Source organism: Myripristis murdjan, chromosome 16 (assembly GCF_902150065.1).
Source record: "Myripristis murdjan chromosome 16, fMyrMur1.1, whole genome shotgun sequence".
NCBI lineage: Eukaryota > Metazoa > Chordata > Actinopteri > Holocentriformes > Holocentridae > Myripristis > Myripristis murdjan.
The window spans coordinates 28,176,952-28,201,732 of record NC_043995.1 but is presented as its reverse complement, the minus strand read 5'-3'; the positions used below and the strand labels follow the sequence as shown (position 1 = coordinate 28,201,732).

At 43.2% G+C, this 24,781-nt stretch overlaps 2 protein-coding genes across 2 annotated transcripts in view; both read left to right on the top strand.

Annotated features, from left to right (window-relative positions):
* The window catches only part of thsd7ab (thrombospondin, type I, domain containing 7Ab), a 90,267-nt gene extending 76,174 nt beyond the window's left edge, over positions 1-14,093 (top strand). The window contains exons 26-31 of the mRNA XM_030072219.1: positions 4,337-4,510; positions 7,391-7,489; positions 8,307-8,389; positions 9,257-9,470; positions 10,882-10,969; positions 13,691-14,093. Coding sequence (XP_029928079.1) covers positions 4,337-4,510; positions 7,391-7,489; positions 8,307-8,389; positions 9,257-9,470; positions 10,882-10,969; positions 13,691-13,781 — 749 coding nt within the window. The 3' untranslated portion in view covers positions 13,782-14,093. The remainder of the gene's footprint in view (positions 1-4,336; positions 4,511-7,390; positions 7,490-8,306; positions 8,390-9,256; positions 9,471-10,881; positions 10,970-13,690) is intronic.
* Positions 14,094-16,651: 2,558 nt separating this feature from the next.
* On the top strand, positions 16,652-23,890 carry LOC115374370 (neurexophilin-1). Its single transcript, XM_030073229.1, has 2 exons — positions 16,652-16,732; positions 23,111-23,890. Exons 1-2 carry the CDS (start codon positions 16,652-16,654, stop codon positions 23,888-23,890), a joined length of 861 nt encoding a protein of 286 aa, XP_029929089.1.
* The last annotated feature ends 891 nt before the right edge of the window (positions 23,891-24,781 follow it).

Genomic DNA, 24,781 nt, shown 5'->3' with positions numbered 1-24,781 from the left:
ATCTTAACAGTATGTGCACCGTGATAAAACATAGAAGCAGTGCAATAAACACACACACACACACACACACACACACGCATACAGCAATAAAATACAATGATGAAAGCAGAGATATAATCAATAATCTGTGCAGGAAAGATTAAAAAACCCAAAGGGCATGTGGAAAGACAAGATGATAATCAAGATGACATGCTAAGATACAGCCACACTGCATAACAAAATCCACTGTACATGACAATAACATGTACATCTCATCCATTTATTCACTTCCTGCATTGAGCGAGAGATGTGGCTGGAAAGGAAAAGAGGTTAACAAAAGATCTGAGACAGCACAGGCTTGGCTTGTGCATGAGGAAGTGCAACTCCACAGTGATGTGCTCCCTGCTCCGGATGAGTTTGGGCTCCATTTTTGAGAATTTTTGGCACACAGTGACACAAAGTGCAGTCGCACGTGCGCGGTGTTAGCGCGCAGGGCATGGCGACTGATTTGTGGTAATTTCATGGTGAGAGGTGCAGTGCAGTCGGAGCTGGAATGGGATTAGGAGGAATCTATTATCAGTGGGCGTGGCGGAGACCGGCATCAGTCATGATCAATTAAATCACTTCTTTCCCCTCCTTTTTAAACACAGCGCGCTCTGCACCGTGGCGCCGTGGCAATTTCATTGATAGAGGGAAAAAGTCTGGAGCCGTTCCACCACAAAATCCTCTACCGGAGGGAAGCCGATGAGACTGTGCGAGAGCTGCCGAATCAACAGGAGCGGATACGTGGCACCTCAAATTAAATTAGCGAGGGAGGAGATAACAGATTTGCTGCTCTTGCTGCTGTGGTCCTGGGAGAACCGTTGCCCAGTCGAGGGAATGGTTCAATGATATTAGGCAAAGAGCCAAACAGATGTTGGTAGTGAGCAGCAGGAGCAGTTTGGCTGCAGGAGGGCATCCAGCAGCCAGTCTCTGATCTCTGCAGAGGATACGGCCACCTCCACAATCCCCACTCCGCACACGTCACGGTGCACGCTGACAGCTCTGCGTTGGAAGACTGTCTTTCACACCGCAGCTACGTGTGCGTGTAGTTCAAATGAAAAAAGGTTGTAGCTTTTTTTTTTTTTGCATGCTTGAGGGATTTATATCAAAGTCAAATTGGCGAACAAGTCATCCGCAATAAGGCTTGGTTTTGCTTTTGAATGGAAGCTGTTTGGGCGGGAATCGGCCTGGTAGAGCCGCGTTTGGTGTGAGCGCGCGGGCAACACCAGCACAAATCCTGGTAATCCTCGACACCACAATTGCCCTGCATTGCTTGATCATGACTGACGCGTTGCCTTTCTGTGCCTCTCCTCCCATTTTGGTGCACTTAACTTTACAGCGACCAAACAGGTGCAGGCCAGATCCCTTTTGTTTTTAGTTGTGTGTTTTGACATGGCGTTGGCGTGATATTTTTGTCATTCTGCATCATCCCAATGCTGCGTATCGCTTGAACAGACCCAACATGAGCCGTTTGGTTGATGCTTTTACCCGAAGCATAAAAACGTGCCATTTGTGCAAACATTTTCAGCATGAGTAGCCCCAGTGGGAAACAAACCCCTAAACCTGGCAGTGTTACCAACCTACACAAGATGACTTTAGTTTTTTTATTTATTTTTCTATGAGATTAGGTCCCAGCACCGTCTTTAAGCCGAGCTGGACATCTGTTGTGGTTTACATGATATACAACCGTGCAAAGTGAAAGCTGGCAAAAGATGACACACACACACGCACACATGCCCATGTGCGCACACACACAGACACACAAGGACACCGATTTCCATTCAATCTTTGAATACTTTATCGGCGTCTCACCCGGTAAGGTGACCACACCATCTTGCAGATCCAGTCCAAAATAACTTAGCTTTTCCACAGAAACAGAATCTCAAAATCAAAAGCCGATCAAACTTTCCCTTCACTCGGCTGCCAGGCATCATCTCCCTCCTTGGTCATGGTCATCATCTTACTTCAAACCCACCTTCAAACACATCCGCAGTGTGTGAGCTCTCTCTCTCTCTGCCGCCCTGTCAGCTTCATGTCTTAAAGTAATAACCCATGACAGCGTCAAACAAATCATTTTGTTACTCTCTAAAACTGATAAAATACAATATCATAGCTCACGAAGCTTTTTCTCATCCAGCTGCAGGGAGGTCTTCCCAGGGGGAAAAAAAAAAAAATACTCCGGTTCCCAGGATGTAATGTGTTTTATCTTTACGGCATCAAACTGGGTAATTAGCATGAGCAGAGATAGCCACCACGGCTGCACCGAGAAACAAAGAGGAGATCATATATTTGTAAAGCTCCAGCAAATCGGTGACTTTGCACGTCGACGGCTCCAAATGTCAGCACGAGGTAACAGTTTGAAATGTGCTTGAAGTTCAAAATGGAGAAATCAGGCAGCGTGCTCGTGTTTACCAAGCCGTTTGTGATCACTTTAAACCAAAGCGCACCAGAAGAGATGAAGAGAGAGAAGATCTAACACTGCTGTTCAGGAGAAAGTTGTGCAGTTTGGCAGAAGTCTGGATTTATCTCCTCCTGTGGGGAAGTGTACACACCTGATACCAAAATGTATGTGGGCAAGTAGGGCAAATTTACAAAGTTTCAATTAGAGGAGATGGGAAATGCTTCTCCATTGCAGCCCTGCTTTGTGATTTAAGCTGATAAGAGAGGTGTATTTTTACATTAAAAAAGAAAAAAAAAAATCTTGCCTAGCGCAGCTTAAATATAAATCTGTGTTATTTTCGATGTCACTGGTCCCTGGAGGGGGAAATATCATTGCTTGCTGCTCCAAAAAGACAAAAATACAAATGTAGAGTTCATTTCCAAAGCGCCATATGTCTATTTTGGTTCATCATTGATCGTTTTTGTCGTTCAACATCTCTAAAATGTAGAGGATGGAGTCTATAAAAATGTTGTCTTGATGCAACAAAGGGATTTCTGTAACCTATTATCATTTAAAAAGTCATTTGCAATCGCTCGGTAAGAGTAGGTGGCATGTTTTTTCGATTGGCGGGTATCTCGCTTTGGAAGAAAACTGGAGGAAAATCAAATGTTTGCTGGTCCCTGAGATGGAAAACACAGAGAAACACTGCCCTAGATAACAAGTCAGTCCGCCCCATTTTGCCACACTGCCAGAACACTGGGGTATTGAACAGCGACATAAAACACAGACTATTTTCCATGTTGGGAGGTGAGGTAAAGTGAGATTTGGGAGGAAATGAAAGGGCTGTTTTCGTGGGGGTCGGGACAGCTTGGGAATTTTGGCAGGGTGCGCGCACACATGCTCATGCCCATGTGCGCACACACACACACATATACACCCACACACACCTTCATGCAGTGCCATCCTTGACCCATGTCCTATTTCCCCTGCTGCTTGGTAAGCTGTAGTTGTCAGCTGTGAAAAAACTGTATCCCATGGCCAACCCGTCCCGCATCTCAAACCAAACATTTCTACCGTCCCACACGGCGTATGATGTGAATACTAATACTGCCTGCACCACTGCAACATACTTAACATCTCGCCCGATTCATAACTCAATGGCTCTAACGCTGCCGGTGTTAGAGCTGTGCTTCCCCATGGGCCTCCCGAGCTAAAACTGTAATAAAAAATAATCCTTACTCGTGTAGCACTTTTTAAACAGTTTACAAAGACCGAGTTTATTGAGTTCTTTAACAATCGAATTACAGCAGACATTAAAGTCGTGAAACAAATCGGAGCAAGCAAAAACAAGAAGGTACAAGACGAAAGGATAGAGGGCAAAAATAATATAATAGTGGAAACAGGATAAGAGATGTAACATAGAAGCCTGTGTAGAACCGTGTATTTTCAGGTGTGAATTAAGCGATGACGATGATCCTGCCAGCCTCAGCTCCCCAGGCAGGTCTTTCCAAAGCCGAGGGGCCCTGATAGCAAAACCCCGGTCACCTTTAGTCTTAAATCGAGACACTGAAACAGCCAGAGGGCCCTTCCCCGAGGAGCTGCTGCTGCACACCGGCTCATACAAGATTAAAACATCTGTGGTAAAGCTGTGAGAGCCATGCAGTGAAAGTGATCAGTGAAATCTTTCAAGGAAACTCAGGCGTAACAGGTAACCGAGCGAGGAGGCGTCAGAGTGATAGGAGTTTGTCTGCACCAGTTAAAATCCCCGTTGCTGCATTTTGAACGAGCTGGAGGTGGGACTTGTGACACGTTACCATCAGAAGGTTTGAGCCAATAAGCAAATAAGGATTTGTAAAACATTAACAACTTTGTTCTTTACGTTTTAATTGATTGAGATCCACAATAACAATGGATTTTATCTCTTTTTACTTTCAGGTGAATGCTACCTGATGGAGTGGTCAGACTGGAGCCCGTGTGTGAGTGTGTGTGTGAAGGGGGCCGGCGTGGACTTCGGCTCAGTGCAGGTCCGCTCGCGGGCCGTCATGGCCCAGGAGCCTGAAAACCTGCAGCTGTGCCCCGACCAGGCCTGGGAGTCTCGGCCCTGCATCGGTGAGAGCGCCGTTCAAATCCCCGGGGGGGCCTAACAAGTTCGACAAATTAACGGAGGCAGACCGGCAAACATATCCATACGCAATCGTTCAGACCAACCATCAACCCTAAAGTTTATCATAAGGTTATAAGAAATGATATACACAAAAATCAAACACACACACACCGCCAAAATTTATGTTTCTGCACCTTCTTATAAAGGCTTGAGCCTGTTCAGCATACATTAGTTGGACTAATAATAACAACAAGAAGGAGAATAAACTTTATTTGTATAACTACTCTCAAAACATAGTTACACAGTGCCTCACAACGATAGATAGATAGACAGATAGATGGATAGATAGATAGATAGATAGATAGATACTTTATTCATCCCGAAGGAAATTCGCAGTTTTTCAGCAGTATCCACAGATTACACGATTAAATAAATAAAAAATAAAGAATAAGATCCAAGTACAACACACTAGAGATCTAGGTACAACAGTGTGCAAAAAACAATGTGCAAAAAAAAACGTGTGCATAGGTGTATAAAATGTGCATTGATGTAGGTCAGTGTGCAAATTTAGAAGAAATATACAGTATACATAGATGATAAATAGCAGTAAGCAATATAAACACTATAAACAAGGAATATAAAAAAAATAGAAATATGAACAATTTAAACAGAAGTATGAACAATTTAAACAGCAGAGGAAAATAACCTACACCTGAGGAACAACACGCTCCGACCGAGGTTCAGAGTTAGTGTGAAACCATGAGACCAAGTGACAGAACCCGACGCCCGGTACTGGGATTCAGGAACTGTCAGACTCGATCCAGCCTTATGGACAACAGCAAAATAAAATAAAAAACAGAATCCAATAAAATAACAATAAAATAAGATAAAAAAAAAAAAAAATCCAGAATGACTTGGCCCTGATAGCAAAGGTTTTGGTTTTCAGTCTAGTCCTTGGATTCTCCTGAAGGGACCCACCAGGGGATCTCAGGCTACATTCCGCCTCCTATGGGATTAAAAGATCATTAATGTACTTGGGGAAACAGGGAAGGCATGGAAACATCCCAGACATCCCGTCAGCCCAGCGCAGGACTTCACTTCCTCACACACTTTCATAACTTTGAGCAATTTCGCATCTCCAGTCCCCCTGAACTTGCACAACGGTGGGAGGAGCCCAGGTCTGTCCTGCTGCCTGCTGACTGTCTCCTTTAAAATGAACTGAGGGGGCGGCAGAGGCCATCGCTTTGATTTTAGTCACGCAGCCGGGTCAATTGGTGCTCTCCCAAAAGGGATTTTTTGACCCTTGAGATCTTGATACAGTGGAAACCCCCGCACTCATTTACTGATGTGATCTGTGCAGCTCCCCGGGCGCATTAATCACCCGCTAGACAGAGGAGCTGCAGCGTCGGCCGTGAATCACAACCAGCAGAGCTCACCGCGCAGCCATAGGCTCCGTCTTTACAGCAGCAGGCCCCCACTCGCCTCCTCCTCCTCCTCTTCTTCCTCCTCCTCCCCCCGGATACTGTACACAACCCCACAGCAGTCTTCACTGTGACCTGGTTTCACAGCATCACTCAAGGCACTTGGGGGAGGTGTGGCCCAGCCAAGACAGCGAGAGAGAGAGCGGAGGGGCGCGACGGCGAGGGAGGAAGGGAGGTTGGGGATGGAGGGAGGAAGGGAGGGAGGGAGGGAGTCAATCTGAGAGACGCTTGGGGAAATGAAGACTGGGCTTGGCATTGTGAAAGGCACATTGGCATTTTAGTTATACACCCATTTCTCAGAGGCAGAGCTGCTCGGTAGGCAGAAATAATCTCTCCGGTTGACTTAAACCTCCGTGGGAAAAGCCAGAGGACTACAGTTTTTTGTGGTTGTTGTTTAGGAGCACAAGTTACTTAACTGGCAAACTTGAATAGCAAGTAAGAAACTTTGGTAAAAAAAAAAAAAAAAAAAATCAGTAATTCATTCATGATGGCATTTGTGATCTTTGAAGGTCAGCAGAATTGCTACGTCTGTAGCAGCTATAGGCTTGTGTGTTGATAAATATGACTAGATTGCATTTTTTTTTTTTTCCCAGAGTGCCAGGCTTTATATTGGCTCACCTCTTGCCATTTTTTTTCCAGCTCCACCCACTGCAGTCATTTGGCAGTTGTAATCAATAAAATAATTTCTGCCTCCCGAGCAGCCCTCGTCTCTGAGAAGTGTTTTGTATAACTAAAACTTCAAGCCGCTTGTAAGAGATGACGGCGAGCGAGGAGGACTTGAGCGAGCGGGCTGAATGGAAATGTAACACAAAAGAAAGAACTGGGCTGCACCACGGCGCGAGGGATGGGAAGAAATGAGAAAAGTAAAGAGCAGAGATGGGGAGAGTAAGTAGTCCCAGCCCCAGACAAATCACCCTGTGACGCCGGAGAGAGAGAGAGAGAGAGAGAGAGAGAGAGAGAGAGAGAGAGAGACGGAGCAGAGCTGTGCCATCGATTGAAGCGGTGATACTGTACCCAGCCCTGTGGAGAGTAGATATTTCTTTTGTTCAAGGTTAAATTGTTCATTTGCGCCCGTCGAGTGGCTTAGACTGATGATTGGTTACACGGGACTCTGCAGGGAAATATGGTCATTTACCGAGCTGATTGAGATATTGATAAAGTCATAATAGCACTGATAGAAAGTCATTAAGCGAAAGCTCTTCCTGAAGATTAAAACATTGAACCGGACCGTTCTGTGCATTGATACTGATATTATATGGCAGCCGCCCACAGTCGGTGCATAACTTAGCAGCTGCTTTATTAATCTCTCACTTAAATGATAAATGGAGCTCATTGTGGACTCCGTGCACATTATACGGCTGTTGCGTGGCACGCCGCTTGATTGTTTGCTCTTGTGTGTCTCAGGGGGCGAGTGTTTTGAGTACAAGTGGATGAGCAGCGTTCGGCCAAACTCCACCCGCCTCAGCATCTGGTGCCAGCGCTCCGATGGGCTCAATGTCACAGGTAACTCCATCGACTCAATCTTACGTCCAATATTGGTGAGAGTCTAAAAGTGGGAAGCACAGGTGCATAAAACAGTTTAGGTTTATGGAAGATGAGAGAAATATGAGAATCTGTTATCAGTGCACCGCAAATACACAGAATTTTTTGGAAGGCTGGACTATCAGCTTTCCTATTTTGCGACGGGAACATAGATAACAAAATCTTCCAGTGTTCCCTCTATATCCTCGACTCCGGTGCTAACTTTCGCAGGACTGCGTTTTGTGATAAATGGCCACTTGCATGAGCTCAAAGGAGAAGAACGAAGAAAAACTTGCAACAGCTCTAAATCTAAGCAAATAATCCTAGCGGTTATGCGGCCGAGGCTGGCAGCATGCGCGGAAGATTGGAGATATTTACAGAAAATATCAAGGAAAATGAGCCATTTTTGAAATACAAGGCACGACTTGTTGCCGGGCGATGGGAGACGGCGTGCTGCTAAAAATTGCTATGCAGCAGATGGATGCACGCCGGCTCAAATTAAATATTTCCAAAACTACACCTGGGTACATCAGGTACCTTGAGTTGGTGGTATTGCATTTTTAATATGCATGAATCTAAAGGCCATGTAATGAAACCCCGAATACCGAACCTTTTTTTGGTAAGTAAAATGTCAAATGTTACTTTGGATAATGCTGCATGCCTGTTATCACACAACACAGTGAACTCAAGGCACATGGATGATGCTGGTGTCTCTGTTTTCATCACCTCACGAGTGCCTTCACCAAAGCACCGGCTCCTGGAGGTACTTCATTTGACTGCAATGTGTTTTGACCCGCAGGAGGCTGCCCTCCCATGAATCCTCCGGTAGACAACAGCTCCTGTGACCCTCCCTGCCTCATGCCAAAGTCTCTCTGCAGCGAGGTGAGATGCTCTTTGTCCTCCGTCGAACACACTCAGAACCCAACGTAATGACTCTCGTTGATGAAATTTGGCTTGCAGACCACATCGCCGGCAAAAACCGTGCAATGAAAACAAAGCAAACCGAGCAAAAACAATAAAAAGATAGCACAGTTCCCCTGTTTGAGCGGCAGTTTCCGTTGCTTACTGCACCGCACTGCTGCCAAGATAAGAATGAAATTATAATATCATGGGGAGGAAAGAATGTTTTTCATCAAAATGCAATATTTACAGCGATCTACCAGGGGTATATCAGAATCAGAAAACCAACACCTTGCCCACTAGACACAGTGGCTGGCAGATCTCACAGATTCATGACGTTTGAATAGACTGGGACCCACCGCTGATGATTTGTGAGCTGCTACTGCGGCTGATAACCTCATGTGGTCATTTCTCGCCCGGATCCAAGTGGACCAACAGTGATTCGACCCGGTGATTCGTCTGAAAGAGAAACAGTTCAAAGTCCAGAAATATGTGGAGATCGGGCCAATAAATCACAAACGTGGTCTGAAATCATTTCTGCATTTTAGGCACTTAGCTGATGTTCTTCTGCAGAGCGACGCGGAATGAGCCGGAAGGTCGGGGGTTCAGTGTCTTGCACAAGGACACGTTGACAGGACGCGTCGCTGTTGATTGCACCCATTTGCCATTACAGGGATTGAACCCGTGACCAACCAGTTAAAGGATGCTCTCTGATGACAAGGCCACCCAGCCACCCCCGCCCCCTGTAGCATCCATTAATTAACTTCAGACATGCTGTCATTGTCCAACACTGCTGGTGTTTACCCACTCCTCCTCAACCCAAATGCATTACTGCACTGCCCCCTGCAGGCCGGAGTTTGCATGTGCGAGGAGGGCTACACCGAGGTGCTGTCCCCTACCGGGCAGCTGGTCCAGTGCGCCCCCATCCCGATCCTGGAGATCCCCACAGCGGGGGACAAGAAGGCGGACGTGAAGACCAGTCGTGCTGTTAACCCCACCCTGCCCACCACCGTCCAGCCCGGGCGCACCGGGCGCACCTGGTACCTGCAGCCCTACGGCCCAGGTCAGAGCGCATGCCACGCACTTTATGATTGGTTCAAATCCCAGTTAATCACTACCAAGGAAACAGCTTCTTGTGGTCCAAGACAAATATTTTTATTATTTAAACCGTTTCCTATACCTTACTTTACTACACTCACTACAAAGCCATTTTTATACCCAGCAATATATGGAGAAGGGAGTTGCATACAACAGAAGCAGTATTTGTCACTGTCAAGTTAATATCTTGTATCTCTAAAATGTCAGAAAACCGGTTGATGTTTTTTTTAGCCTAGTAAAAATGTATTTTTGAGTTCATCCAATGTGGTTTTGAGGAGTTTTATTTTTCCCAAAACCCAGATGACCATCTAATCACTGAAGTTAAAACATTAACACTAACAAATATGGAAATGTGAGAGCTCTACACAAAAGGAGCGATAATAACTTTAGTACATGTCAGGCAGATATCTTTTCGTGGTTAGGGCATAACAGGCTAATTAACAGGCTTTAACCTTTCACTACTCTGAAAAGTCGCATCTTTCAAAATATTAGGCTTAAAATATGTACTGGGTTCCCACTCAACGTCAAATGTAAAGTTTTAAACATTTTAGACGTTACTTGTCTAAAATCTTTCATTTCCTTGACCTATATAAACATAACATTGTGTATTTTCCCTGATAATTATTTTTCCCAAAACCCAGATGACCATCGAATCATTGAAGTTAAAACATCAAGACTAACAAATATGGAAATGTGAGAGCTCTGCACAAAAGAAGCAATATTAACTTTTCCAGGGCAGTACATGTCAGGCAGATATCTTTTCGTGGTTAGGGCCTAATGGGTCTAATTAACAGGCTTTAACCTTTTTCTGTTGGCAAGCGCATGAAATAAAACTGCCACATTAAAGGTGACAGTGTTGTGGACATGGCTTTCACAAAAGCTCCTCTGCTCAGATGCATGTGTATCTGTGTGTCTTTTTGCTCCCTAATCTGAAACGCTGATATATTAACATTTCAAAACCGCATCTGCACCGTGCATTCTGACCAGCGGTGCGTGACGGCGAAAAGAAACACTCGAGAAGCATTTAGGATGCAAAGGCGGCGAACAGATTGAAACTGTCTGCCACGAATCTTTCAATGCATAACATTTGTCAGGAGCGGAGCAGGCACTTCCAGAGTCACACACGGGCGTCATGTAATCCTCGTATCATTTATCTTGCAAATGGCTCATTTTGCATATCGACTCAATTCTGCCTGTTATACTTCAATAAGATCCAAAATGTGTTTTTTTTTTTTTTTTTTTGCTCTTTGAAAATGAGGTTGGTGGGTATTTCCGCCAACTTTTACAGAGTGAATTGTTGCAGACTTTAATGGCTGGCAGTGCCGTAATGATGTGTAAATACAGACGTCCCAACTGACGAGCCTCCTCCTCCACAGATGGGAAGCTGAAGATGTGGGTGTATGGCGTAGCAGCCGGAGCCTTTGTGCTCCTCATATTCATAGTGTCTATGATATACCTAGCTTGGTGAGTTTACTCTCCCTTATTTCTCACCCCTCTCCTCGTCCCCACCGAGTTTCATTTGAGCCATTTCACTCCATTTCGTTCAGCCACCTTCTAGTTTTTTGTTTATGTTGTTGTTGTTGTTGTTGTTGTTTTTCATGCCATCCTCTTGTGAGAGCAGCAGTTACTGTGCCATGGTGCGTCGCTCTCTTAAGGCCCAAGAGTCGGACGCCAATGGGACGGCTGTCTGGATGGGCCAAAATGCACATGAGTTGACTTACACCTGTCCCGATTGCCAAGAGTTGGCTCAAAACAGCAGCGGCTAATGAGGATGTGGAGGGTGCATCCCCCGCCCGCCCCCCCACCCCCCACCCCCCCACACACTGTATAAATAGTCCTTGTCCTTTTCCCGTGACCCTTTCATCAGTGTCACGTGCCCTGCCTGATTAGCCGAGTGAAGTTGCTGGTGCAGGTGAGGTCAAACCACCCGGGAACTATTTTTTTTTTCTTTTCCAGTTCATGCAAGGCTCTTTAGTCGCGCTTCTAGACCTCGTAGATAGTGTGTGTGATGTTTGTTTCACCCCCTGTTCGGTTAAAAGGCCACTCAACATCCCTGTGCACTACAGTAGTTTGATTCCAGTGTATTAGCCGTGTCATTAACCCATGGAAAAGCACTGTAAACACACACCTCCGTGTCTCTGTGGTGCATCCTGTGCGTCAGTGCAGCATTTTGTTGGTGCAATCCCATCATTTGCATAAGCATATTTACATTATTTTGCAGTTAAAACGCTTTTCCATGAGTTAATATAAGCTGCTGTTGAAACCATAATGGAAAGTATAGGCTTCCCAGCTGTAGCCAACCTCAATGCAGTGGAGGACAGCAAAAAAAAACAGGATTTACACCAAGCTGTTAATGTTAAAAACAAGAGGGCAGCTGATTATTACCTCAGGGATCCCTTCTGCGCACCTGAGATCATATTAAGTCGTCAGATACCTCAGTCTCATTGGTCGTGCCTCAGCAGCGTGGCGTCACATTGCCATCTGGTGGCCGTGGAGGGAAATAGGGCGTCATGTGCCCTTCCTGTCTCCTCCATTTCATTTCATTTCTTCTCTTCGTGTCAGGAGCTCATATGAGCCTTGAGATTTATTCCACACACTGATATTTCTTCCAGTTGGACTAAACACTCAGGGCACAAAATATTCACACCATCTTTGCAATTGATGGAACACCAGTTCGTAAAGTCAGTATTTATCAACGTGAACAACTTTTCCAAAACACTCAGAGACGCAAAATTGTTTTTTTTTCATTTTTTTTTAGCCGCACGAAATGTTTGCCGTTTGTTTTATTGGTTTTTTAGGTTTTGAACCAAAATTTATCTTTACTCTGAGGTGATCTGACTGGCCTAAACCAAGAAGTAAGTGGAGATGAACACGTGGTATTTAGAAAATTGAGATTTAATTATACAACTCAATATTAGTTGGGTTTTCTCAGTAACCTTCCCCAGTTCATTGTAGGTTTTGGTAATATTTTGTTCTCTCATTGTATATTTCTTAAATTACAAAGCCTACAACTATGAGACATGAATCCACAATTATGTATTTGAAACAATAATGAATATTCATAGACACACAACACTGGAAAGTGAACTGTCTTCTTCTAAAAATGCTTTATGCTTGGAGGCAGAGCAACATTATGACATGAGCATATATTGCATGAAAATTAACCCACTAACACGTTTAATGCTTGCAGATTCTTCACACGTAGGTGAAGTTTTAGTCACATTTCTGTACTTTTCATAAAGACAATCAATCTTGGTGCTATTATTAGCATTCTCTTTGAAATTACAGCACCCTAGCACATGATGTCTTCAGTATATACAGGTTTATAATAGTTCATAATAGCAAAGAGAGCATAATTTAAAGTGGTGGCCTGGTCATTTTTGCAGTTTCTCCTGTTGCCTGGAGACAACCATCTGCAATGGAAACAAAACATGCAAATTATCACTCATGTTGAAGTTTTTTTTTTTAGATCTGCCTAGTCGTGCTGAACTGGCTGCTTTTTTGAATTTTAGATACTGAAAAGTCTCATCTTTCAAAATATTAGGCTTAAAATATGTACTGGGTTCCCACTCAACATCAAATGTAAAGTTTTAAACATTTTAGACGTTACTTGTCTAAAATGTTGCATTTCCTTAACCTATATAAACATAACATTGTGTATTTTCCCTGATAATTATTCAGTGTTGGAAATGAACACACTGTAAACACAATATAATATATTACTTTTTGTGAATAATTACCCCATTTTTTAAATTGAAGCTGACAAAAATCCATTATATCCCATGACTTGTCCCACGAAAATTAAATTCCCAGTTGTTCCCTGTCTGAAAGTCCATGACTTTTCAGAAATCCCATGACCTGTGGGAACCGTATGGACCGACTTGTGTTTAAAAATCTTAAAGAAAAACAGTAGTTTTAATTATATTTAGCTATGAAAACATTCAGCTTGTTGGCCTCCTGCTAATCTCCCAGAATCCCTTGGCCTCTGTGGTGTTTTCCTGTGATTTTAAAGTCCTGTTGTGATTTTCACCCTCCCTCACATGATGTGGACCTAGCAGCCTCCATTTGCTTTTTCCGTGTTTACATTCACGTTCATTCATCGCATACCACAGTGCAACGGTCAGTGCAGTTTTTGTCGTGTTGCCTTAAAGTGCCGTCTGACTCTGCTCTAACTCTCTCATGCAGCAAAAAGCCAAAGAGACCTCAGAGACAGAGGCAGCAAAACAACCGACTAAAACCTCTGACTCTAGCCTACGACGGCGACACGGACATGTAGTTTTCCGCCGGAGGGAAGCTTCACCGAGCACTTCACCTGTCTTAGAGACCCACGTCATCATGCCATCACAGCGAAGGACAAGGATGCTTGCACCGACAACAGACACGTCACGGGGCGGTGAAATTACAGAAAATCCTCTTTGCAAAAACACTTGTGGGGTTAAAACCATTTCCAGTAGTGCTCCATTCATCCCCCCTTTTTTTCCTCTTTGTTTTCTGATATTTTCTTTTGCAAGAGCCTTCGCGACCTCCTCCGTCTACAAGGGAAATGCCTTTTTTTTTTCTTTTTTTTTCTTTTTTTTTTTTTTTTTGCCCTCACCCCCTTTCCAAAAAAAAAAAAAAAATGGCAAAGCTGTGTGTAAAATAGACCCAACTTCTGCCGTCTTTGAATATGGCGCAGCACAAGCTCCAACTCTTCCCCCGCGCTTTTCCTGCTTGTCCCTAAAAATGCTGAGTAGCTGGAGGCTTAGGATGCTCTGACGGTTCGTATGTTGCCAAAAGTCACCGCAGGGAAGAGGAGGAGGGAGAGGAAAATCTCCATAAAAAGGCTTGGATTCCTTTTCTCAATCCTCAACTGGGTTTTGACTCAAATCTCTTTTACTGTGTTGAACAAAAGGGAGGCATTTCTTTGCTTTTTTGTTTTTTTTTTTTCTTCTTCTTGCTTGATTCTGAGGCACACAGGCCTATGTCGAGGGATAAACAGATCTGTACCGTGCTGATGGAGGAGTAGCCTGCAATTACTCGTTGGTGGAACTACTGCCTGCCTTCCCCCCCTTTGCTTTGTTTCAGGCACTACATTGCACTATATTAGTGCAGCATGATATGCACATGTGACTTCTACCTTCTATTGCCATAAAACACTGCCTCTTCCACAGACAGAACCATAATGCAGCAAAAGGTCAACATGGGAACTGGAAGCCACTCCCAGGAAAACAATGGCAACAGGAAACGATTATATACATGTATCACATACGTACAAAACAGGTGTGAATCCATAGTAAATATATGTATAGATTTTTATTTCTCACAACTGAATTTTTTTAGTTTTTTTTTTTTGTTTGTTTGTTTTTTTGGGTTGTAGTCCAGTACCTTTTTGTGGTTTGTAGATTTCGTCTGGTGTTACCTTTCTACTTTCTTGCCCAGATGCAATCAAAAAGCTGATGATGACGCCAGCGGGTGACTTACCTTACCGTGCCGCCCGCTTTAAACGACATAAAGTCCATTTTAGCCATGATAAATCAAATGAAATTCAACGTGTAGATTTACCTATCACCTTGTGGAAAAAAAAAAAAAAACGGAAAGCATAACAGCGTTTTTAAAAGAGAAAAGACTGTTGAATTTAAACCATTCTCTAATGATATATCATGCAAATGTAACTTCTGCCTTACTGACAATACTTCAGTATTAACAGTCCTGTAATAGCATTTTAATAGACCTTGAATGGGGCCCTCCATACATGTAGACATAAAGAGGACTGTGATTATTTTTCATTTTGAGATTATTTAGAAAGCATCATGGAAGTGTTATTCTTCTTTTTTTTTTTTTAAATCAGAGTTTTCCAAACTTTTTTTTTTTCATCTAATAAACCATATCATAGGTGCTCTTACATTTTTCAGTCATAAAACATGCAGTGAAATATAGTATAACATAGTCGGTGTAAATTAAGGTACATAAACAAATTTTACAATATGTTAATAACGAAAGAACACGCTTCTGCAGAGGTTGACACAAGAGCAAACTGGTGTGGAGAATGTTTACTTTTTTTGTTTGTTGGATTTGTAAATAACAGCAATTTTTTTATTTTTTTGGAAAAAAAAAACAAACAAAACAAAAGTATGTGTACATTTATTTTGTATCGCACAGAAAATGTTTAGTTTGAATATTGCAAAGTGGGCGTATGATATTGCTGATTGTTGTACTCATGATGCAAGTTGTATGTTGTTTTAAAAAAAAAAAAAAAAAAAGAGAGAAAACAAGATGAAGAAGAGGCCGGCTCAGCCATTTTGTACAGGTTGTTTATATGTAATGGGAAGAGTTATTAAAAATAAACGAGGAAACGGTTCCAAACATACCAAGTTAACGTGCAGCGACTGTTAATGCTGACGTGTGTGTATCTGTTAACGTGTGTGTGTGTGTGTGTGTGTCCTCTAGAGGATCTGTAAGTTCATTCATCTGACTGGGTCTACTTGTGTTTACTCTGCTGTAAAAAAAAAAAAAAAAAAGGGAAAAAAAGAAAAAAGAAAGATAGAAATGCGTCCGACTGCCACTAGATGTCAGCCGCTGACAGTGTTAAAGAAAAGTTGCATCTCAAAAGTGTGTACAGTGTAGATCTGCCTCTCTGCCCTACACACCCCAACACACACACAGACACACCAAACCCCCCTTTCATCCTCTCTCTCTCTCTCTCCTTTCTCTTTCTAACTCTCCGGCTCCTTCATTCCTCATCAACCCCTCCCCCTCACTCTCTTTCTGATTCTCTCTTCCTTTCCCCGTCTATCCTCTCTCCCTCTCTCTCTCTCCCTCTCTCTCTCTCTCTGAACCTCAGAGCACACTATATAAAACATCCCGCCACACTTACAGTCACATATACAAAAACGTCCATTCGCGCCACAGCGCCTCAGAGACCTTGCATCACACAGCGAGCAGATACTTCAGCCTCCACAGCAGACAACTGTCCATCCTCAGTGAGCTGCTGAGGATTCATTCCTGCTGTCTTGCTCCAGGATTGCGTTGTTCAGTCTTTCTTTCTCACCAAGTTCGGCGGCTAATTTTTTTTTGTCTCAGTTAGAATTTTCTTCAGCAGAGGAGATTGTTTTGTTTTCTGGTTAATCAAGAGACTGAGAGGAGACGGCTGATTGAGGACAGGTTGTCATGAAGGGAGACGCTCCACAGAGAGGCATGAAGACCACATGTCTTTGGGCTGCCGCCCTCCTGCTGCCATTCATCCCTCTGGTAAGAGGAAAATGTCAATTCACTCCCTTAATGCATGAAACCTTGTCTGTCTGCCTTTATCTTGCATCACTTTGCAGTTCTTCTTACCTACAATTTCTGTTGTCTGGCATTCACTCAGTATCAGGATCCAAACCACTAAGACCCTGTAAATGTACAGAAATCTGTCTTGGCATCAGCAGGACAGATACACATCACAAGAGTGCTACAGAGTTTTGCATATTACAAGGACAAGAGCAGCTCAGAGTGCAAGATCAAGCACTGTATTATTCAAAATGTATCACTGCATTGCAAATTCATCATGTCACTTGCAGCCTGCTGCAGGTTTAGCAGATGTTTAACATCACTTTCAGCTCATGCTCAGCTCGTCTTTTGCTCACTGAGTTGTTTTACCTGAGTTAAAGGGGAGTTTTAAGCGCTGCTGCTGCTGCTACTGCTGCTGCTGTGATGACACTGAATTTCTGTGCACATTCGCAAATCACTTCCTCGACTGATCCATCCATTGTTAAGCGTTATACACAATTTCAAATTAAAATCTGTAGCCTGACAAATCCTCCCGTGCACAGTCCCAGTGGAAATATTTTCTCCAGCCCTATCCATTCATTTCTGCCTTCCATTTAGCCTCTTTTCTCCCCGTTTACTGATGCAGTTCAATAAGAATCTATTTGAGAGTACAGCAGAGAACAGCCTGAGCCTATTTATGACAAACACACCAGAATGCTCCTAACTCAGTGCCTTGACAGTTTGTGACAACCCAATTCCTTTAATCCTCTGAGAGACAGTAACCCCTCACCCACAGATAAATCTGTCAACAAAGCAATCAAAGGAGAACAGGACCACTCCTCTCAGGAACAAATATTCCATAAACTTAATCCCCACAAACTTGACTGGCCTTAAATAGCTCCTGTGGTGTTATCAGTGTTTAATTTGCATAGTGATGGAAAGAAGTCAATTACTATTAATTATTCTCTACAACTTAATACCCATTATCGAATTGAATTCACCGTCTTGAAAACCATAAACTCAATTTCACAGCTGACTAAGCGCACTAATCATTTTACCCCCCCTTTTACTTATGGAGCATTCCTGGTTTGAAGGAACACTTGGAATCCATGAATTCAGAGGCAATAACATTAACTAAACACTGATTCCCGTATTGTTATCACATAAAAAACATTAATCGTTAAGTATATGACTTCCACATATTTACAACAGTATCGTGGTACTACCAGCAGATCTCATAGCATCACTTGATGTGAGTGTTTTTCCAGGCTGGGCTGCCAAATTGCTTCGCTATGCTTTAATGGGATGATCATAATTGTTTCGTACTCGGCGCATCCTAAGCTTTCGCCTCCAGCTCCTTCGACAGATTGACAGACCCATGGGAACCTCACAAACTTATTTTGGCCGCCTTTGAACCAAGTCGTGTGTGAAATAATATGATTATGCATTTTTCCTCTGGGTAAGTTTGAAAACTAGTGGCTAGGGTTTTTTTTTTTTTTTTTTTTTTTTTTTTTTTTAAACTGCCCCGCTCTAATAGCCCTCAGTCTGTCCGCGTACAGTATTTATCCTCCTCAGAAGTCATGGTAATAATTGTGCCCTGGACTCTCAAAGTGGTGCTGCAGTAATAGGACTCAACTCCAATCCACAGCTGCCTGTGATGTCTTGACACACTTTGTGATTTGTCATCATCTCTGACCCCCCAGGTAACACTTTGATATCACTGGGAAAATATAGACCCAGCTCTTATAGGGTGTCTGGTGCCCTTAGCTGATCCATCAACACAACTAGAGGGGGACCTCACAAGGCGAGACAAGTTAAATTCAGTGTAAATGACTATGACTACAATCAAATCCCAGCTGCCCGGCCTCAAAATACTCTAAAAGACCGCATCAAAAGACTAAGAATGCTCTGTGAATAAAATTAGGTCTCCGCCTCGAGGAACACTTTTTGCAGAAACAGGAAAGTAGGCCTATGTCAAAGACGATGTTTCGAGAAAATATCAAGTTTTACCTCTCACTTATTCGTCGTACCTCGACTCACCTACAGATGTTGAAAGTCAGCCTCATGGCGCAGGTACTTGTCATTCATACATGGCTTTAGTGGCTGAAAGTCATAAATTAAAGCCGCCTAAACTGTGGGTGGCAGGGCGGCCTCGTGATTAGAGTGACTGTCTTGTATCCAAAAGGTCACAGGCTTGATCTACACAACCTTGAACAAAACACTCAACCGCTACTTGTTCTCCCGTTATAAACCTCTCTGGATAAGAATTTCAGTTTAATACCTAAAGTATAGCGGAGAAAAAAAAAAAAAACAGATCTATTGAAATTGTCAACCTCCTTGTAAGTAAAGTAATGGGTTTGCATTGCATGTGGCATTCACGCAGACACTGATATTATTAAAGGGTAATAATTCCATTAAACATGCAATTTCTGCATGTTGTTGCCACACTCGCACACACTGCCCAATCAAGATTGTGAAGTGGCAGCCCAAATCTCCTATCAGCCCGGCCTCCCTCCATTCTCACGCCGTAATACCTGTTAAACTAGAACTGTCTGACTCACAAATCCTCCACACACACACGCACACCAGTCACAGCAGCCGCGGCATTCAGGTAAATGAAAACTGACACACACTTTCATTCTTCTCGCAACGTTTTGTGTATAGCCCACCACCAAGTCGTCTGGCTTCTCAGGTGGTTCTATTAAAGGTGGAATTTGTTGTCTGTTTGGGGGTCCAGCCCATAGAATATTCTCAGAGCTCCCGAGGGAAGCCGGGTTGTTTATCTTCCTGTTTCAAAGAGAGGACGCCTGCGCCTTATCACAGCCTCGCCGAGAGTAGATAGCATTTAGGTTTGTCCAACAGCCTACGTACCGCATCTGGCAATCTGAGAGTTGTTTCCTAAAGGACTTCTGCATGGCGATGCTGTCTATGTTATCTTGTCAAAGAATTCTGGCCTATACTTGGGACTTGGTGAATAATATTAACAGCCGGCTAAATGGGGTTTGGGGGCGGTGAGGGGGGTGAGAGACTGCCGCATAACAATTGGCTGGTCCAGTAAAAGGAGAAAAAAAAAAAAAAAGTAAAAGTAATAAACTGAGGCATGAAATGAAAGCATCCACGTTTAACAGAGAAATATGTCCGAATATATTCTCATCAAAGACGTTAATTACAAAATTTTGCTTATTAAACATAACTGGTTGTGGGCAGAACTGAATACACTTACAATATGGTTTGGCTTTTTCAAGGCTAATATGACACCATTATTTTTGCACTGAAGCTGCTGCAAAGAGATATGTTGTTCCAATATTTCATATCTTTGAATTCGGCTGTTTTTTCTTTTTTAAAAAAAAAAAAAAAAAAAAAACACAATGTTTTCAGTGTGCCTTCATAATTTTATTCCTGGCAAGGTGAAAATGGTTTTAAACAGCATGTAGAGCAGCATGGGACGCCAAAACCCCCTGCCGAAAACAAGGATAATGGAATTATTTTGGGGTGACCCACCTTACCTATTGTATAAATTAAATTAAAAATGCATTGCGAGTTTTACAAACAGCCGAAATCAGGGATGAGCATCCATCACATCACATATTTGATGGCCAGTTACCAATTTTCAATCAATAATGAGATATTGGGCTTCAATTCTAACTAACTCTACCTTCACATTCTCAGTCAAAGCCCCACTGCTGGCCTGGGCCCTGCCATGGTTTACCCTGCCCATTATCTAACACCAATTTTCCACATTTCTCTCTGCAGTATCTCTTTCAGGCACACACAGACACACACCGCTACAGCACACACTCTCTCTCTCTGTGTGCCTTGCTTGCATGTTTTTGAACCCGGCAAGAGGTAAATCTTGGCCCTCCGAGTGTTGGTGCAGTCAGTGGGGGTGTTCTGGATATAAACGTTGCTTTAGTCAGGACTGCCTCTGATCTGCCTAATCTCCTGGGGCTGGATTACAGGTTGGGCTCTAATCCATGAAGTGGGGTCTCTGTGAATGTGCCGCGGAGTGCTCTAATCCAGCGACTGTCAGGTGCTTTAGATGAAAGCTAATTGCATGTCACAGTTTGGGGACCATACATAACGCCGGTGACAAGAGAGCGAGTTCCCACAACAAGGAATTAGGTCTGAGGATGACTGGGCACACATTTCAGATGTGCTGTGTAATTTTGCATGTGATAACCTTGGAGGAAACAGTGAGGAAATGCCATCCAAAAATGAAATTCCACCATTTGAAAAAAGCGACACTCACTCCTACAAAATGATTCATAGCACAAAGTTACAACAAATTATGGTCCTTTTAATAAAGGATAGGAGGCGACTTCATTCCTTGGCTGACAGAATGATAACAGTTTAACCAGCTGGCTCCTAAATAAGTAATGATTTTTTTCCCCCATAAAAAGATATATATGTAGCACCTATGTCTTATAAAGGTGCATATATGTAAATTATAGGCTTCAGCGTTTAACTGGAATTCAAATAAAAACTGGAAGTGCAAAGCTGCTTCATAATATCCCCTGATATAGTCCACTGAGTCCAGTGAGATTGAAAACCAGTTGCTGAGCAGCGTTCAGTAATTATTTCACCACAAAAAAATAATATTTCATTTGATCATTGGAGACCAAACTCTTTAGATTCAAAATAGGAACGGCATGGAAAATAAATGAGGCTTACAATGTGCGAATTACTGGTCGGCTTTTCTGCGCACTGAAATGGGACCACTCATGCATTCTCGGTATGAACGGGACATTCAAAGATACAATCAGACAAACGTGCACAACTGAATTAAAGTCCAAACTCGGTTTGGTTAAAGATTGCTCATGCATTTTACAAAGTCCTTTGCCTTTTTTCCGTAAAAAATGATTTAAACCTGCAAGATTTATAGCAATCTAAGGTGCACATGTGAAGAATTCAGCTATACTATTTTGTCAACCAGTGAGTTAAGGTTGCTTTAAAAGGTGCCAATGTGTGCTATCACCTTTTCAAATGGTAGATATCTCGCTCTGGAATCAAGCCCTTCGACACAAAACATAATTTCTATGGCTGAAGAAAATCTGACATGGTATTTGAACATGAAACCAGAGAGCTAAGACTCTGATCAATAGTGTCACAGCAATACAGCTTGAAAGTGCTTCACTGGCATTGTGTAACACAGATTCTCCGGCCTCATGGACTATTTCATTGTATTTTTGCTTCCTAAGGAGTTTTATTTTATAGAAGTGCCAATAAACTGTAAGCAGAAAGCCATCCTCATCCTCACAGTCTCTTTCCTATCTTGTCTCAATGCAACATCACAGGTGAGGCAGCAGGACATTTTTCTTCCTAGCAGCGCAAGACAAAGAGATTTTCCTTAATAGAGTCCACCTGCCCCACTGCACATGGATTTGTCTTTCAGATGTGTCACTCAAGACATTGTGCTTCAGACGTGCCGCTGTTTCATTTGTGCCTAAAGTCAAGTGTTTGCATTGGTTTGTCTTGCAGATGAATTGTGCCTTCAAACATTTTGCCCAGATTCAAAAGGCTTTATTCGATTTCACATGCGATACATTTAATGAAACTTAGGTCACGTTCCTCTATTCCTGAGAGACACAATGTCCACCGTGAAGGACATCACTGCACAGCTATAATGCAAAAAAAAAAAAAAAAAAAGTCTTCTTTTCACACTGCCATACTAGATGAAATACACAGATGATCCAAGGTCTGTGATCATAAACCACTCCTCGGAACAATCAGAGGCCATCTTTTCAAACTCGTCTATAGATTCACGTTTACATACTGAACGCGCTCTTTAGAAAGATCACAACCAATGTGACAATTTATTCAGTGGGAGCCACACACTCTGGCCTGCAGTACGACAATGCCATTCAGTGAACTTTCTGAATGAGAGAGGACCTTATTTTCAGAGTATTGATCAGGGGGGTAAAGGTACAAAATGTAAACGCTTCGCTCAGATAGATCTGCTGTCGCGTTCCTCAGCTGGGGTTAGGCCATCACTGTCACCGGCCTCCATGGGGTGCACTGGGAATCGTAGCTCTCTCATCTGTGTGATTGTTAGGAGAGAGAGACAGAATGAATCATCAATCATCCATTCAGGGCACATTCAGCAGGTAATAGTCTGGTGTTGCACCACGTCTGCACAGAAGAAGCGCTTCATTCATCTCGATGTATGGCAGGAATACCCTTAATCTTGATTAGGACGCCCCACACAAGACATTGCACACACCATTTAGAGTTGGTTACAGCATGAGCACTGTCCTCTATTGGCGTTTTCACGGGCATGTGTAAGAATAATGGAGACTGTTCCCGGGCTGTGTGGCTGTTGGTGGTGTTTGTGTTTTCGTTGAAAACTGGAAGTAATGCTCACTTTTGTTTGGCTTGCAGGTTACCAGCGTGCAGTCATCCAGTTCGGGAAATTCAGACTTGAGACAGAGCCCGAAGTCGAAGGTGAAGACGTACTGGACGGAGAGCAGCAAAGCCCTCTCTATCAGTCGTCTGCTCTCCCAGACCCTCTATGGCAAAGATAACTTCACCTCTCTGAATCTAAATTACAATGAGGCAGATCCTTACTCCAACCAGGAGCAGTGGAACTGGCTTTACAACGCTTCAAACCCCCAAGACCCTCGATCCAGGTCCAAAAGGAGGCCCATCGTCAAAACGGGCAAATTTAAGAAGATGTTCGGATGGGGTGACTTCCATTCCAACATCAAGACGGTGAAACTCAATCTCCTGATCACTGGCAAAATTGTGGATCACGGCAATGGAACGTTTAGCGTGTACTTCCGCCACAATGCCACCGGACAGGGCAACGTGTCCGTGGGACTGGTCCCGCCTACCAAGGCGGTGGAGTTCCAGGTCCACCAGCAGCACCAGCAGCACCACCAGCAGCAGACGGCTCTAGAGCCCAAAGAAACCAAGCTGTTCAACTGCAGAGTGGAGTACGAGAAAGTGGAGAAGGGCACCAGGAACTCACTGTGTGCCCATGACCCTTCCCAGAGTTGCCCCCAAGAACAAACCCAGAGCCACGTGTCCTGGCTGTGCTCCAAGCCCTTCAAAGTCATCTGCATCTTCATCACCTTCTACAGCACCGACTACAAGCTGGTGCAGAAGGTGTGTCCAGATTACAACTACCACAGTGACACCCCCTATCTTCCCACCGGGTGATTACCTGAATGGATGACGGAGAAAGAAGAAGAAAAAAAAAAAAGACACAGAGACAGGGCGCTGGGTCCCGAGAGATGTCAGATTATTTGGATGAAAATGGAGTTATGCACTATTGAAAAGAGACACACTAAAACTGAAATGTTGACAGGTATTATTAAAGCTAACGTATCCTTGCTGCAAGATTGAGATTGCTCCAATGAAAAGACCTTCCCTAAGGTCATTATGGGAGCATTTAGGAAAGCATTTAGAGGCTTCCAATACTCATTATATGCATAGCTGCTTACATTGAAAGGAAATTCTCCAGCCAACCATAAAATATGCCGGTTGTATTTATGTAAATATTGTGGACCCCACATAAAGCCAGAAATCAATTTTATTGATGTTTTCCCTCGCTAAATTAGTTGTTTATGTTGATAGTGTATTTCTGTCTCAATCATGCTTTCTGTCTATTCCAATCAATCTCCAGTAATCACTTCAAACAAGTAAATGTCAATGCAAATAAAAAAGAATATGCCAGTATGCATTAGAAGGCATAATGGAAAAAGAAAACGTATTTTGAATGGTGTTGTTTTCTGCAGTGTGAGTGTGTTAGCCTGAGTATACCTCTCTGATATTGTTGTTAGTCCATGTTCATGCATGAGCCGAGTGCGGTAAACAACTGAGTAATGTCAATCTGCATTTTTGTGTTCGAGGAGCTGTCAAAAATAATCTTCAGCAGGTCACATTTGTCACGGGAAGACAATATAAACAATACCTTTTGTTTTAATTCGGTTCTGGCAGCCATGAGGCGATGGATGGCACGCGGTAAAGGACATCAATGAGGGTCCTCCATCAGATTAAAACATAAACAAGCACTGTGACAATAAATTATTAATTTTTACGCACGAGATG